The sequence below is a fragment of the Ceratotherium simum genome, chromosome 22 (genome assembly GCF_057802395.1).
Source record: "Ceratotherium simum simum isolate JZ-2026a chromosome 22, ASM5780239v1, whole genome shotgun sequence".
Lineage (NCBI taxonomy): Eukaryota > Metazoa > Chordata > Mammalia > Perissodactyla > Rhinocerotidae > Ceratotherium > Ceratotherium simum.
The window spans coordinates 39,464,068-39,481,176 of NC_141921.1; the positions used below are offsets into that span (position 1 = coordinate 39,464,068).

At 49.6% G+C, this 17,109-nt stretch overlaps 1 protein-coding gene across 1 annotated transcript in view; it reads right to left on the reverse strand.

Annotated features, from left to right (window-relative positions):
- FHAD1 (forkhead associated phosphopeptide binding domain 1) overlaps positions 1 to 17,109 on the reverse strand; it is a 129,849-nt gene that overhangs the window by 31,999 nt on the left and 80,741 nt on the right. Inside the window, 7 exon segments of the mRNA XM_087445824.1 lie at positions 2,134 to 2,241; positions 5,768 to 5,875; positions 9,081 to 9,122; positions 9,125 to 9,250; positions 9,460 to 9,567; positions 12,663 to 12,815; positions 14,621 to 14,691. Coding sequence (XP_087301950.1) covers positions 2,134 to 2,241; positions 5,768 to 5,875; positions 9,081 to 9,122; positions 9,125 to 9,250; positions 9,460 to 9,567; positions 12,663 to 12,815; positions 14,621 to 14,691 — 716 coding nt within the window.

A 17,109-nucleotide genomic window follows, 5' to 3' on the forward strand; every position in this document is an offset into this window, starting at 1 on the left:
TTCTCCCCTTTCTTGTATATAAATCCTATTTTCGCCTGTGTAGACGAAATCACTCTTTCCACTGCTCTTCTGTGTACACAAGTTAAGCAGCATCACATGAGCAACCCTACGTCTGAGTGGGTCTTTGACCTTCTACTTCCTTGGTCTTTCCTGGTAAATGGGGAGTCCCTGGGTTGGAGTCCGTTTCTCCTTGTCTGGAGTGATGCCACAGCCTGCCTTGAGAGTTGTCATAAGACCTCACCCTCATGTCACCATTGTTTCAAGGCAGTGGTTGAGGATGTTGTTGGTTGCACTGCAGAGTCCTCTATATGATGATCCTTAGGAGCAATTCTCTCTGGGTTAAGGACCAAGAGTGGTCCAATTTCCATGAGCAATTGGTCCATTTTGGTCTAGTGAATTATAAAACCAACTGGGCTTTCCCTTTCCCTATAACTGCTAGAGTAAAAATTGTGACCCATTCATTGATTTCATGATACACATTTTTTTCATTAGTCTCATTTCTGATCCATTTTATGTCCCAACTAATCTATTATAAAAATTGTAATTTCTCCTTTTCTCCTATCCCGAACTGGTCTTTTATGGAAGATCCACGGTAAATCATTTGGGGAAACAAGGCTGCGTATAAACAGACCACTCCTCTTGGACCCCCTCGGCCTGCAGCATTGTGCCTGCACACAGGGAGCCTGCGCAAGCGCGTCAGCCCGGAGCTGACGAGCCTTATGTCACTTCACCCAACTCTGGTCTGCCTTCTCTGGACACGCTCCAGCTGCTCAAGGCCCCTCTAAAAAAGTGGTGCCCGGGACTGGTATGTAATCCAGATGTGGTTTACTGACTCCAGTCTCTCTCGAGCAGTGATGTTCCAAGTGCACCAGGACCACTTGGCTGCCTGTCAAAAACGCAGATTCCCGAGTCCACCCTACAGACAGTGAATCAGAGTCTCTGGGGTGAGGCCCAGGAAATGGGCATTTAAAATACATTCCCCAGTGATTCTAGGCATGCTGATGTTTGGGAACCTTACTTCGAAGAAAATGATCCAAGATTCATATGAAGAGACTTCAAGACCTTTTCAGTCCCCTGTGGTCTTGAAAATCCTTTGAAATTATATTTATTTGTATTTCAGTTTATCCTACTGTTGTCAAGTTGTGTGTTTATCGCTTGCTTTGATTTCGAGATATCGGTCAGTGTGTGTGTGCGTGTGTGCGTGTGTGTGCGTGTGTGCGTGTGCGTGTGTGTGCGTGTGTGTGTTCCTTGTACTGTTGGGACCCAGGAGGAGTGAATTATGTCCTACAGCTTGGAGGTGCCCAAGACAGGATCGTGTGCAACAACAACTTCTGCTCCCACTGCATCTACTACTCCCAGTAATAATGGTAAACGTGGGGGCTGGCCCTGTGGCATAGCGGTGAAGTCCACGCTCCGCTGCGGCAGCCTGGGGCTTGGATCCCGGGTGCGCACCGACGCACTGCTTGTCAGGCCATGCTGTGGCCGCGTCCCACATCAAGTGGAGGAAGATGGGCATGGATGTTAGCCTGGGGCCAGTCTTCCTCAGCAAAAAGAGGAGGATTGGCAGATGTTAGCTCAGGGCTGATCTTCCTCACAGAAAAAAAAATTCGTAAATGTGGTTTGATTATGAAGGTGATGATGATGGTGACAAGTTCTGGTGCAGAAATGACATCAAGGTGATCAGAAATTCAGGCGTCCGGATCCTGACACCCCTCTTTTACCTCAGGCAGCTGAGCCCACACAAAGCCCATGGACAGTGGAGAGAGGAGGGTGATGGAGGGTTCCGGAGTCAGAGAGCCCTGGGTTTGGATTCTGCCCCTCCACTGTCTGGCTCGGCTCATAATAATAATAACAAAAGCGGCCAACACACATAGCATCACTGACTGCCAGTGACTTTTCTGCGTGTTTTGTGTGCACATTAGCAATCAAGCCTCACAACTCGATGGGGTTGTTCTGTTGGTATCATCTGTATTTCATACGGGGGGAAACCAAGGCACAGAGGTGGTAAGGAACTTGCCTATGTCCCACAGAGAGAGGTGGCAGAGGTAGGCTTTGAACCAGACCACCTGCCTCCAGAGCCCTGCTCTCAGCCACGCCGACTCCTCTGTGCCTTTTCCTCTCTGGGACCCATACCTCTTTCTGCTTGGTTACGCGGTTCTCCAGATCTTGCACCTTTTTCTTTTCCTTCTCTATGGCCTCCTTCACCTTGTGTTTCTCATAGGCGATGCTGCTCTCTGAGATCTGGAAGTCAATGACAAGCGCTTGGAGGGCGTGTGCACGGGACGGGAAGGGAAATGACATCGCAAAGGGAAGCCAGGATTAGTAACTGTTGAAACCAGTGAGTCAGGGTTGGGGAGCAAGAACTCAAGGAACAGGACGCCCGTTGGAGAGGGGAGATTCTGGCGTGCTGACCATGGTGAGAACTCGGAAGTCACGTCTTGGTTAGTCATGTGCATGGAAGAAAGAGTTATTCGTCATTCAGGATTTCTGGGCTGGTGTTCAGGAAGCGACATGCTAGTGAGTGTTCAGGTCAAGGAGTCTGGCGCTGAGCCACTGATTAAACTGGTGTGTGCTGGCACCAAGGTGGGCCCTCCTTGGGAAGTACCTGGCTTCTTGGGGGGTGGGGCAAGAGAGGCAAAGAGAGGCCAGACGCCTTCTGCCCCAGCAGGACTGATGCCTGTGGCTTCAAAGGACCCTAGTGGTCTCTCCCCAGCCTACAAAGGCTTGGTTCCAAAAACTGATGTCCAGGACAGTTTGGAACTGAGAACACACACCCCATACACCTGGTAATGGGGAGGGGATTGGAGTTCAGCCTCACCTACACAAGCCCCAGGAGGTACACAGCCAGAGTGGGGTTGAAAACCTCTATTTGCAGCTGTTGAAACTCTCTCAGTTATGTCCCCAGTCCCCCATACAAATATAAACTTCACAAGAAAAATATTTTAAATATATGTATACATGCATAGACAAATGACTGAGAGATATGTAAACAGTGGTTATTTTGGGGGAATTGGGATTATGGTAATTTATATTTTCTTCTTTTCACTGGTCTGTATCTTCTAAATTTTCTTTAGTGAACATGCATTATTTGGCAAAAAGAAAAACTATAGAAAATTGTTATAGAGAATGTTATGCTGGAGGCGGGATGAGAGTTTGGGCATGTGTGGCCCCGGAGAAGAGACGATCGTCCCCACAGCCCCGCTGTTTTGGTGCAGGGTCTGAGGCCTCCATCTACCCTGCCCTGCTCTGCACACGCCCCGCCACCCCCACCTGGGCTGTGAGTCTCCTCCCTGCACTGGCCTGGCATTTCCCACTGCCAAGTCTGCTCAAGACTGCCCAGCCCCACCCTGCCAGTCTATGTCCTGCCTGTCCCCCAACCCCCTTCCGCATGCCCCGTGGGGAGGGGTCTTTCCCTTCTCTTACTATGTGCTGCTTGGCACATTACAAATGAAAATAATAACGATGCTACTGACCACTCTTGCACTTGCGACATGAGTGCCTGGCACCATGCACTGAATGCAAGCCCCCAGACAGCATCTACCCAATTATCCCCATTTTGCAGGTGAGGCTATGGGGGCTGTGAGTGAGGCAGTAAGAGGACAAGTAATGTGCTAAGGGCACAGCACCAGGAGGCAATGGTGCAAGCTCGGATGTCAGCGCCCTGTCCTAACCATTCTGCCACCCGGCTTCTGGACCTTGCCTTCCCTGTCCTCCTGATTCAAACCCCACCCTACCTGGAAGCGGGAGACATGCTTATATGTTCACACTTAGGCTGGCAGAGTCTGCCACACCGCCCAGCAGGAACCCACGCTTCAACCCCCCCCCCACCCAGCCATCTGCATAAGGGAATCTCTGGGGATAGCCGCTGACCACGGTGGGGGTCCCACCCCTTAACAAGGCTTGCTCTGTGTGGTGCTGCCTCACCCCACCTGGACTCTGACCTCACTTCCCTCCACGGGCTGGCAAGTCCCACTGCCAAGGTCTTTGCTTGACTGTCCGCCCCCACCCCCGCCTGCTGTGCACACACCCACTCTGCCCCACCTGGACTCTGACCTCACCTGCGCAGGTGCTTCACAATGAATTCATTGACTCTTCACGACAAATCTGCATGGTGGTTCCTTCACTATACCCATATTACAGATGAGGGCACAGAGAGGGCAAGGGGCTTGCCCAGGGTCACACAGCATGTCAGGTAGAATCTGACCAGAATCTACCCTTAGCCCACCAAGCTCTCCTGCCATGCACTGCTTTGCCCACTCTGTGCCTCCCTTCTGCTTTCTTCCCCTGACCCCTAATTTGGCTTCCGTCTTGCTCCAGCTTTATTTCATTCCTCAGGCCCAGCCCCCGCCCCCTGACTAACGCAGGTCCCCATTTTTTGCACTTGCACATGACCCACATGACCCATTCTCTCCCCTGAGATGTTCCCCTGGTTCTCCTTCTCCCCTCCAGTTCTCACTCAATGTCACCTCCTCAGAGAGGCCCGCCCTGCCTGCAGGCCACTCTCTAAGCCACCCCCGTTTGTCTCCCCCACAGCACCTGTGGCTCTGGAGTCATCCTGTGCATGTGTTTTTGAGGTGTCTGGCCCTCTACCCTAGCGGGGAAGCTCTGGAGGGCATGGCCCTGGTCCCTCTTGTGCACTGCGGTGTCCCTGACACCCTACAGGGCCTGGCACGCAGCAGATGCTCAGTCAGTATTTGTGGACGGATGAAGGAAACTGAAATAAACAACTCCCTGAGTCATCAGCTCTGTTTCTGGAAGTTCCTTGAGGGCTGGCACATATCTGTCTGTGCCCCTGCGTCCCTGGAGCCCGGCTCATGTGGCGCCATTACAGCTCACGAGTGAACGTCTCCTTGGCCTCCAGACTCCCGAGAGCCCTTCTGTGACTGCCAGGGGTGACTCGGGCGTTCAGGCTGACCTGAGTGACGTCCCTCCTTTCAGCCTTGGGGCCTGACTCTCATGGCGGCTCGGGCTGGTGTGGCTGGTGGGCCCAGTCCCCAGGCTGGTGGGGGTGGCTGGGTGTGGATGTCTCCAGCTCTTCCCACGCTCTTGGACACCCCTGCTCCCTCCCCAAGTCGCCCTCACCTTGAGGGTGCACTTCTCATCCATTCCAGAAGGCACTGACCTCTGGCGCTTAATTGATGTGACCCCCGTGTGAGTTCATTGTCTACCTTATGTACCATCATGGACCATCTTACTCTGCACTGTTGTGTCTCTATCCTTCTGTCAGTCCAGGGAGGGGCTGCTTGGGAGTCTATGAACCCAGGAGGCCGGGGTCAGGAGGGAGTGTTTTCCTACTGCGCCCATGCTGGGCTGCATCATAAATACCTCTCAGTGGCGAGGAGGAGGATGCTGGCTGAGGGACTGACCCAGACTCCCACCCAGGGGGTCTCTCCTGGAGAGAGGTAGGTAATTGAGAAGAAAATGCTTCTGTAGAGGGCCCTCCATGTGCCAGGTGCAGTTCTAAGTACTTTATAGACGTGAACTCATTTAATCCTACGAGGCAGGGCTGTTAGCATCCTCATGCTACAGATGAGGAAACAGGCGCAGGGGTTAAGTGACTGACTGCCCTCGGTCATACAGCTAGTAAGTTGTACAACGTGATATTGGCCACTTTGGACGGAGGCTCTGCACCGGCAACTGCTCCCTTTACACCATCCTCTCTATCAGGCACAAGGCACAGAAACACGGCCTCACGTCTGGCTTCGGAGCTCCTTCCAAAGGGCTTTTGGCTGCCACAGCCCCTGTTATCTCTCTCTGCTCCTCATACCTCCTTCTGTTGGGTTAAGTGGTTCTCCAGATCTTGAACTTTTCTCTTTTCTGTCTCTAAGGCTTCCTTTGCTTTTCTTTTCTCATGGGCCATTCTGTTCTCCAAAACCTGAAAATCAATGACCAGTCTTTTTGGTTGCCTGCATTTAAGGGGACAATTGCCAATAATGATGATACTAATAATAATGAAAATAGCTCAAACGTCAGGGGTTGGTCTCACAGGCCAAGGCCCGTGGCCAGCATGTCTCACATAGTTTACTCTCACAGCAACCCTACCAGAGAAGTTAGTGGCCCATTTTCTAGATGAGGAAACCGAGGAACAGAAAGTTGGTGAGGGCCGAGGGTCATGCAGTTGGTTAGCAGTGAGACCAGGATTTGAACCCCGTGTTGAGGAAAGCACATGGCCTGGCCCTTGGGGGAGAGCAGGTGAGCAGAGGGAACCAGGCCTGTCTGATTGTGAAGCCAAGCTCTTATCACTGTGCCAGGCAGCCTCTCTGATAAGAAGAAGAATCTCATTAGTAATGGAATGTCCCATTATTGAAATAAATCTCCTAAAGAGAGTCAGGTTTCAAGAGGAGGGCAGTGGACTGAATTAATGAGCCACAACATGCCAATTTCTAGAAGGGGTGGGAGTGACCTCACAGGGGAAGCTCTGAGACGATGCAGGGAAGAAAGTATGGTTGTATTTGGTGCCTACAATCAAGGAATTTTAAGTAGGAAGTTATTTGCTGATAAGCTGTTCATTTACATGGCTTAACACAAACCACCAAGGGATAGAAATTGCTGGGAAGGCCCCTGTTTCTAGTCACTGCAAGAAAGGGCACCTCAGTTTTCAAATGGGTTGTGTCTTAAACACCAGGTTGACAGTCAGATATCTCGAACTTGGAACATGATTTCCATTACAACCCGTAGTTAGGATTCCAGATTAGCCTGCATTAAGTATTTAATCCATCATAGGACTGAAATACGAGATATTTTGCAGTGAGAACTCATTTAAAAAACCCCAACACTCGGCTGTTCCAATACCAGCCCTGAACAAAGCAGAAGAGCAGTAACATCGTGGGAGTTTCATGTTTATTTTGAATGTTAGAGGTGGGTTTCGACGTAAGACGTTCTCTTGTAATTTGTGGAAGAGGCTCTAGGAACTTTCCAGCAACCTAGGGCTGGCTCCACTGCACCTGGTCTCACGTCTACACTCGGGACTTTCCTCTCGGCAGCTCCCTGCAGCTGAGACAGGCGCTACAGGGAAGACCATGCCTGCACGACTCACACACGGGTCCTGTCCCCCCAGCCGCCTTGCTCCAAGTTCCTAGGCAGGTGATGGGAATTAACCTTTAATGGTACCTCAAAACCTGCATTATGACCTAGTGATTCTGTTGATCTTAAAGATTCATCTGATAACGTGGCAGAGGGTCTAATAAAAAGAAAAATCAAACAACCGTTTGAGGTTGGTCGAAGTCTGTGTCTGGGACTTGTAGCTTGGATTCCCCTGATAGGAAACCATGGAGAGGTTCTGCCAGGAGAAGAGGCTGACATTTTTCCAGGCCTGGAGTGAGCTGGCCACAGCTCCTCCCTGCGATGACGCTGTTCCCCACAGCTTTCCTTAAATCTCTCTCCTGAAGTCCCCCATGACCTCGAAATCTCTAAATTCAAGGGCCTCTTCCATCCCTGTGCTGTTGACCTCTCGGTGGCATTTGGCCCTGGTGAGCCCTTGAGACCCTCCTCCTCGTCGCCCCCCGGGAGAAATAACTCAGGGCCAGGCCTCAGTGACACTGTTTACAGAGGGCCGTAGAGCACAGCTGTACGGGAGACCCCAAGTGAGACCACCATGTAAACATCTGCCCTCTCTGGATCAGATCAAATGGCAGAGGCTCTGCCCAGCAGTCCCCTATTTCTCTCCGAGTGGTGGGTGGGCCAGGATTCTCCTCTGAGGAGTAGAGATGGATTGGGGTTGATAGAAAACAAGTGTCTAAACACAAGAAGAAGTAGCCATGGTGATAATAAGAATAGCTACCACTTTTTGAGTGACGATTCTGGGTCAAACACTTCATTGTACATTATCTCTGATCCTCACGGCCACCCTTAAAGAAGGTGGGCATGGAGAGATCTGCTATATCCAGTGAGTAGCAAAGCCAGGATTTGAACTCGTGTCTCACGTGGCTGCAAAGCCTGCACTCTTCACTCCTCTGTGCTGCCTCAGGACTGAAGAGCTAATGGAAGCATTATGTAGGGGAGACTCAGGGATCTGGCGGTGACCACAAGGTAAATATGAGTGAACAGGGTAATAGAGCTTCCCAAAAGCTGGTTCAGGCACGTCAACGTCTTCAGCACGGGAGAGGAGAGTCCTGCCCTAGGCCCTAATGGCTGGAGAACTGTGTCCAGTTCTGGCTACCACACTTTAGGAAGGAAATAGATGAGGGGTTGCAAACTCAGATGCCTATAAGGGCTAGACAGGCACCGAAAACGAAGTGGGCTGTGTTTCATGCAATAGGGAATGGTGAGGACTGTGGCAAACTGGGGCTACTTGGTTCAGTTTCTACTTTTGCCAAGTAGAAACGAGGGCCAGATTTTCTGACTTTTTAAGAGAATGGAAATCTGAATTTTTAAGTAAATTTTATGAATTCAATACAAAACATTCAAGGGCCAAGCATAACATGTCCACAGGCCCTTTTTAGCCAGTGAGCTGCCAATCTGTGAATTCTGGAGAGCAGAGACGGTCAAAGGAGGGGGCCTGGGCCAGGCTCTAGTCTTGCGAGGCATATACAGGAGAAACAAGGGCGCTTGGGTCTGGAGAGGAGCAGGTGCCTCTGTTTTCGAGCATTGAGAATCATCTATTCTGGAAGAGGAAGGGTGGGCGGGTCTTGCAGGAGCCCAGGGGCGGAGAAAGAGTTTGATTCAACTCAACCTAAAGGAAGAATTCTCTGCCAGCCCAAGGTGTCCACACTGGAATGGACTGCCCTGGGATGTAGAAAATTCTTTGGAGATGGAGCTGAGGGCTGGATGATCTTAGGATGTTGTTGGAAGATTCACACAGCCCTGATGTCCCAGGACTCTAATTCCTCCATTTCTATGCTTTGGGAGACAATCTCTTGCAGAAGCTGCTCGTGTCACCCAACTTGTCTCTCAAGCCCCATCTACGACTGTATTTTGTGTTGTTTACAATTTTTTTCCAACTGGTTGTCAAGGCTACCACTCTCGGGTTCTCTCCTAGAGTCCCCCAACTTCTTCCCAAAGTAGCTGAGCCCTCCAAGGACAAACTACTCTAGGAAAGCCCCACCGCGCTTTCCCCCCATCATCTGTGGTTCTGAACTTACTTCCATATGGCCCTCAAGCCGGATTTGGGCTCCAGCCGACTCTATCTCCCTGAGCTGCGTACCTCCTTCTGGCGGGTTAAGCGGTTCTCCAGCTCTTGGACTCTCTTCTGTTCTTCTTCCAACGCTTCCTTCACTCTGTTTTTCTCTTGAGTAACGCTTTCCTCCCAAGCCTGAAAACCAATGACCGTTGTTTCATAGACAGTTACCATGGCAGGAATTGGGACTGGGTGCCAAGCTCTGCATGGGTCAGCTCTTCCCTCCTCACAGCACCCCAGGGGGAGACTGTGGGCAGCTATGAGCATGGGATCCGGATCAGTCCTTCCCAGCTGCACGACCTTGATTTGGGCTCAGGCCGACTCTCTCTCCCCGAGCTACATACCTCCTTCTGGAGGGTTAAGCGGTTCTCCAGCTCCCGGACTCTCTTCTGTTCTTCCTCCAATGCTTCCTTGGCTCTGTTTTTCTCTTGAGTAACGCTTTCCTCCAAAGCCTGAAAGTCAACGACTGTTGTTTCATAGACAGTTACCATGGCAGGAATTTGGACTCTGTGCCAGGCTGCATGGGTTGGCTCTTCCCTCCACAACAACCCCATGGGGAGACTGTGGGCAGCACAGCCCAGGAGCTAAGAGCATGGGATCTGGAGTTGGCAGGCCCAGGTTAGAGCCCCAGGTTCCTTCCTAGGTATATGACCTTGGGCAAGTGAGAAACTATAGAAGCCTCAGTTTCCCCGTCTGTACAATGGAGACAGTAATAGTGCTTCCTGCATTGGTTTGATGTGAGCAGCAGGTGAGATGATGGACAGGAAAGCCTTGGCACATGATAACCATTCATTAATAAGGGTCAGTCATTTCTTCTGTCATGCCCACTTTGCAGAGGAGGAAACAGAGGGATTAAGGAATCTGCCCAATTTACTAGTAAATCATATAAGGAATCTGAACCCTGGTCCATTTGACTCTAGAGCCTGTGTTCTAAACCAGGGGTTAGCCAACTATCTGGTCCAAATCTGGCCCACTGCCTGCTTTTTGTAAATAAAGTTTTATTGGAACACCTCCACGCTCCCTTGTGGATTGCCTACGACTGCTTTCACACAACAGCACAGTTGAGCAGTCATGCAGAAACCGCATGGCCTGCAAAACTGAAAAGATATGCCATCGGGCTCTTTATGGAAAAAGTTTACCAACCCCTGATCTAAACCATTTGTCTGCACCAATCAGGTGAACATTGTTAACAGTTCATAATAAAAAAAGAATGTTAGTTTGATAAAGGAAGCTAGAATTTCTTACCATTGAAACAGTCCTCAAACAAGTCAGGATTCATGAGAAGGAGCCTGGTTAACGAGCTTTGACACACGTATTTTTAGATGGGTTGGGGGTGACGGTGTCATATGGCATGAGGAAGGTTCATTTAAAATCGGGGCACCTGGCACTAAAGTCTGGGATGGTACTTTCGAATGAGTCCCTAGGGACAAGTTGATCAACACAAGTGACTGGGGAATGACGACTCTTGATGGGACAATAATGAACACGAGCAGCGGCACTTTCCGTCTAGCTGGGTACCTGACCTTGTTTCCCCCTCTGCAAGGGGCGGTGTGTGCTGAGGTCTGTCGCGTTTAAAGCCCTTAACACCCCATCTCTGTCAGGAATGATGTTCTAAATGGGTGTCTGGGAGGCCCAGGCTGGCGCCCAAGGCAGTGTTGAACATGGTCTGGCTGAAACACCCTACACCCACAGTGGAAACAGTCCATCCAGAATTAAAAGTAAAATAAGACACTTGGAAAGGGGAAAGCTAATCAGAGAGGAGTGAGGAAACAGGTGGAGAGTTTTGTAAAGATTTCTAGGTTCTTTCTGGTTTTACTTTCCTCTCTGTTGAATGGCACTGGCTTTTTCTACATCTAAGTGCCCTTCAAAATGGACCCACCTTGATTTAAGGCTATGGTTAATATTGCCTTTATGCGGATCATATATGATTTTGGAAAGATGGTTCTTACTTTTCAATCTTTTATTTCACAAAAGACACAAAGGCAGAGAAAGAGGCAAGAGAAGAAGAGGTAGACGGAGGAGAGCGATTTCTTGAGGTAACTAGGCATGAATTAGAGGATGAAATGAAACAGGCAGAGGTCTCTGCCTCTTGGAGAGGTCTGGAGAGCAGGTGTGTGTGACAGAAGGACGGTCCAAGCCGGAAGTCACCGAGCTGCGATCGATGAAGGATGGAGGAAGCCGCATGGCGTCTTCCCCAGGGGAAGAAAGGAGGTGCTGGGGAAGTCTGGGTCCTGCAGATCTGGTGCTGCAGTCTTGAGGTGGGTGGGAGGAGGCCAGCATGCACTGGCTCTCACCATGGCTGCACACTGGAACCACCCAGGAGCACTTACAAATCCCAGTGTGCGAGCCACCCCCTCACCCCAATTAGATCAGAACCCGGTGTGGGGGGAGAGGGGGAAGGTGCATGGCATTAGTGTTTTTTAATCTCCTAAATGTCAAAAGTGCAGCCAAAATCACGAGCCCACTTAACTAGAATGATGGCAACGAGGTAGTTAAATTCATGGCAGGTCCCCGAATACCAAAAGGACCACTTCTAGGACAATGATGAGAATTGGCTCGTTAAGTGCAGTTTTCTGGCCTTCTCCAGAGATTCTGATTCAGAGGGTCCGGTGTGGGGCCCAAGAATCTACTTTTAACCAGCGCTCAGGTGGTTCGTATCAGGCATCTTTGGGAAAACCTTCCTCTAAGACTTTACTGCAGAAGATGTGGTCTGCAGACCTGTGCTATGGCACCAGCTGGTTCTTGTTAGAAATGCAGAATCCCAGGCTCCACCCCAGATCTGCTGAGCCAGAATCTGCATTTTTTTTTTTTTTGGTGAGGAAGATCAGCCCTGAGCTAACATCCATGCCAATCCTCCTCTTTTTTTTTTTTTTTTGCTGAGGAAGACTGGCCCTGGGCTAACATCAGTGCCTATCTTCCTCCACTTTATGTGGGAGGCCGCCACAGCATGGCTTGACAAGCAGTGCATCGGTGTGCGCCCAGGATCCGAACCCCGGGCCGCCAGCAGCAGAGTGCGTGCACTTAACTGCTACGCCACAGGGCCGCCCCCAGAATCTGCATTTTAACAAGATCCCCAGTGGTCCTCAGGCACCTTTAAGCTTGAGAGGTGCTGCTATAAAGTATCTTCTAATTGGCTTGGTTTCTGGAAAAGTAAGTAGCAATTTTGGCCATTTGTTTCCCCCGATATGTATAAAGAGAAAGCAAAAGACTGAAATAATCTGAAGTTGGTCGTGCACACACTTAGAAACAGCCTGTCAGTTACAAAGCAGGACCTGTAGTAACAACTCAAATTTGTAAAATCAGCTGCAATATATACACAAAGTACCACTTCTAGAAACTTCAATAACCTTGCCTGTTGGTGAGTTTTAGAATTCAAGCTTCACATTAGTTCCTCCAACATCATTTATCCCGTTTAATTAATTTAGTTCCATAGCACCAAACAAGGAGATGCTGAGATTTCTCCATCTAAGTACATGCCCTCAATTTCTCATAGAAAAGGCCATTTTATCAGTTTCTAGTAGCAAGAAAACGACAGGGACCCCCTTACCCCCTTCTCTTCCATCAGCCGCTTGATTCTGGCTGTCAGCTTCTCCTCTTGCTGTAGCCTTTCCTCGTTTAGCTTCTCCTTCTCTGCTAGATGCTCCCGCAGCTGTTCTCGCAGCAAAGACTGCTGGGTTTCCTGAGAAGTGCTGATCTTGATCTGAAATGAGAGGAAAGGAAACTGAAGCTGATGGAGACAGGACTAAGGACTCATTTCCACGTTATTCCTTTATATGCTGTTTGCTTTTGGGGAGAGGGACAAAGGTTTACACAAAACTTTTTTTTAAAACACAGGAAAACTTAGCCTAATCACCAGGAGGGAAGCAGTATAGTGGTTACGAGCTTAAACTCTGGATCTAGATAGAATCTCAGCATTAGTTCTTTCTAGATGCTTCATCATTTAGAAAATGAGGTTAATAATAGTATCTATCTCAGAGTTGTAAGGACTAAAGGAGATGATGGGAAGATTTTAGCACATAGCAAGTGCTCAGTAAATGGTAGCTAGAATTATTTATTTGCTGAGTGTAAGAGAAAAAGCAGTGAGCTAGGGTCAGAAGGCCTGAGCTTTTGTCTCGATTCTTCCACCAACTCGCTGTGTCAGGTTGGAACAGTCACCTAACCTCTGAACTTCGACGTCCCTATCTGTGAAATAAGGGGAATGGACTAGATCAGGGGTTGACAAACTACTGTCTGCAGCCCAAACCTAGTTCACTGCCTGTTTTTATAAACAAAGTTTCATTGGAACAGGGCTATGATCATCATGCTTATTTGTTTATGAGTTGTCTACGGCTGCCTTTCCTGTACAACAGCAGAGTCGAATAGGTGTGACAGAGACTGCATAGCCTACAAAGCCTAAAATATTTACCATCTGGCCCTTTACAGAAAAAGTTTGCTGACACCTAGAGGGTCTCTGTGGTTGATCTCAATGGTAGTCCCAATATTTTACCCCTCCTCCATCCATGTCTTTGGCACTGTAACTTGCAGTGCCCACCCATATCCTGCCCCCTGATGCTGAACTCAGTCATGTGACTTGCTTTAGCCAACGGGATGTTAGCAGACGTAACACAAGCAAGGTTTGAAAAACACTCCACGATCAGCCTGCTTTCTCTTCCTGATTTCTGCTTCCTCTGCTATCGCCATGAGAACACGCCCAGGCCAGCCTGCTGGAAGATGAGAGACACGTGGGCCAGAGTAGAGCTACTTTAGCTGAGGCCAGCCTAGATCAGCCAAGGGCCGGCCAACACCTAGACATGTGAGCAAGCCCACCAAGATCAACAGACCCACCTAGCGGCTGGCCCCAGACACGTGAGCAAGCCCACCAAGATCAACGGACCCACCTAGAGGCTGACCCCAGACACGTGAGCAAGCCCATCCAAGATCAACGGACCCACCTAGAGGCTGACCCCAGACACGTGAGCAAGCCCATCCAAGATCAACGGACCCACCTAGAGGCTGACCCCAGACACGTGAGCAAGCCCATCCAAGATCAACGGACCCACCTAGAGGCTGACCCCAGACATGTGAGCTGTGAACAGTAACTGCGGAATGCCCCTAAAGTTTTGTGGTTGTTTATTACACAGCATTAATACGGCAATAGCTACCAGAGAGATACAATCCCTAAGGATCATTTTGCCTCTAAAACGTTGACATTATGTAACTTTTGGTAATTCTACTGCCTGTACCATGGCTAGCTGTACTTCTTCCACTACATCCAATAAACATAATTTTCAAGATCTGACAGTATTTAAATATTTCTGGTTTTTGACAGAGGAAAACAAGTATCCTTGCCCTCCCGGGAGATCTCAGCCACCCTGTCTGAATCTCTTCGTGTGCAAATGGAGCTATCATTTCACCTCTTGGAGGATGTGGACTGATTGGCTAATAGAGAAAAAACAGGGTTAAATGCACAATACCAAGTAAATGCTGAGGAGGAGGTGAAACGAACTTCCAAAGTGAAAAGATTACCTGAAGTTCCTGGGTCCAGCTGGTAATTTTTTTATAATGTTCCAGAAGATATTTCAGATACAAAGACAATCCTTAAAAAGAGAAGCAAGAAGAAGGTAAGTATCAATTCGATTCACCTCCTCTGCTTTCTGAATAATAATAGAGCTTGGAGGAGGGCAACACCGCCCTCCCATCAAGAAAACGTGAGCCGCCATCCAACTTGTGTTTTTAAAATGCTTGATCAGCCTTGGTTGGGCTCAAATCCACGTTTCTTTTTGGAGGCGGAAAATAAAAAACAATCAACAGAACACCTATTGACTGTGTCCACTGTGTGCAAAGCTGTGCGCTGCACGTGGGGGCTGATAACGCAGCCATTCCTCAAGGGGCTTACGGTTCAGTCTGAGAGACGAGGTCCAAGTGTCTGGTAGAAGACACACGGTGAGCCCAGGTAGCATGTGAGTGACTGCTGAAGGAGCAGGGGAGCGTGAGCATCTCAGGGGAGGAGAGCTCATTCACCTGGAGTGATCAAAGTCTGCTTGGCTGAGGGGCCCCTGGGTGTGGGCATTGCTGGGCAGGCAGAATTCAGAGTTGGAGGGGAGGGCATTTCAGAATGGAGGATGTGCTAGGCTGAATGATGGCCCCCAAAGATATCCAGGTCCGAATCCCTGGAGCCTGTGAATGTTACCTTCCAGGGCGGAAGGAACTCTGCAGACGTGATAAAGTTAAGGATCCTGCGATGGGGGGAATATCCTGGACTATCAAGGTGGACCCAATATAATCACATGAGTTCTTATAATGAGGAGACAGAGGGAGATCTGACTACAGAGAGACAGAGGATAAGGTGATGTGGCAGAAGCAGAGACAGATTTGAAGATGCTACACTGCTGGCTTTAAAGATGGAAGAAGGGGCCAAGAGCCAAGGAATGCAAGGAATAATGCTCTAGAGACTGAAACAGGCAAGGAAACAGATTCCTTCCTAGAGCCTCCAAAAGGAACCAGCCCTGCCAACACCTTCACTTGAGCCCAGCAAAACTGATTTCGAAGTGTTGGCCTCCGGAACTGTAAGAGAATAACTATGTGTTGTGTTAAGCCACTAAGTTTGTGGTAATTTGTTATAGCAGCCATGGGAAAGTAATGCAGGGGCTGAAGGCAGGTGGGGAGTTGGGGAAAGGCAGTGCATGTCCTGGGAGAGTGCGGAGCTTAATCAGGCTGCAGAGATGATGGGAGAGGGGAGGAGTAGAAGGAGAGCTGGAGTGGAAGGATGAGGTCAATTTGTGGCAGGTCTAGAACAGTAGTGTAAAAAGTGTGAACTTGATTTAAACATCACTGAAACGTATTGAGTGTGTCCTATGTGCCCAACCCTCCACTAAGCAATGAACACATCACCCCACTAGATGGGCTGATCACTGCCCCATTTTACTGATGAGGCATTCGGGCTCTGAGACGTGTAGCTGCCAAATGCCACACAGCTGGTAAATGGCTGAGCCAAGACTTGGGCTCAAATAGGTGTGACTCCAGGGTCTGAGTCACTGCTATTTCAGCCACTGATGAAGCAGTGAAGTGGCTTAATGAAGAGTATTTTTTCCAGAAAAATAACTGGGATGAATTAGAGAGGAAGGAGCTGGCAGGGTTTCTTAACTGCAGCACTATTGATATTTTGGACTAGACAATTCTTTGTTGTGGGGGCTGCTGTGTACATTGTAGGATTTTTAACAGCTTCCCTGGCCTCTACCCATTGGATGCCAGGAGCAGTCCTCACCCCAGCTGTGACAACCAAAAATGTCTCCAACATTGCCAGGTGTCTCCTAGTGGTAAAACCCACTCCTCTGAGTTAGAGGCAGGGAACTTGGCTAAGAGCCCAAGGGACATCCAGGTCTTGAGTGCTGATGTTCTAAACTAGCTGGGAGAAGCGGGGATAAGAAAAAAGAACGAGAGAGAGAAAGCCTTTTGAGGAGTAGAATGGGGTGGCCCCACTGTCAGATCAAGGAGGGAGATAGGTTGGGGTGGGTGGGTGTTGAGGTGAGGGGACGAGCCGCCAAACTCAGCATCAGACATGTTGAATTTGAGGAAGTGGAAGGACTCCAAGGAGGGGTGGTCAGCAGAGAGCTGGACATGCTCGATTGGTAAGACCAGCCCAGCCCATCCAGGGTCTTTCTGTGAATTAGGAAAGATCACTCTTCCTCCTGGTGACATGGCCCCAGCCAGGAGCCCCACCTGCTGCCTCAGCTGTGTTCCCTTATGTGGCACCCAACCTGCACCCCATTCCTGGTATCCCGGCATATGGAGGTGTCCATTTGGCCATCACTGCACGGGAGTGGCTGTCAAAGCACCTGGAGCGGAGTTTCTTCGTGAGCAAGGAGACAAGAGAGGGGAGGACCAAGGACTGCATTGGAGGAAACACTCAGGTAGGGACAGGAATTGGTGAAAGAGGCTGCTGAAAACAGAGACGGTCAGGAGAGAGGCAGGAAGAGCCCAGGGGTTAGAGGGGCTCGAGAAGGAGAACCAAGAGC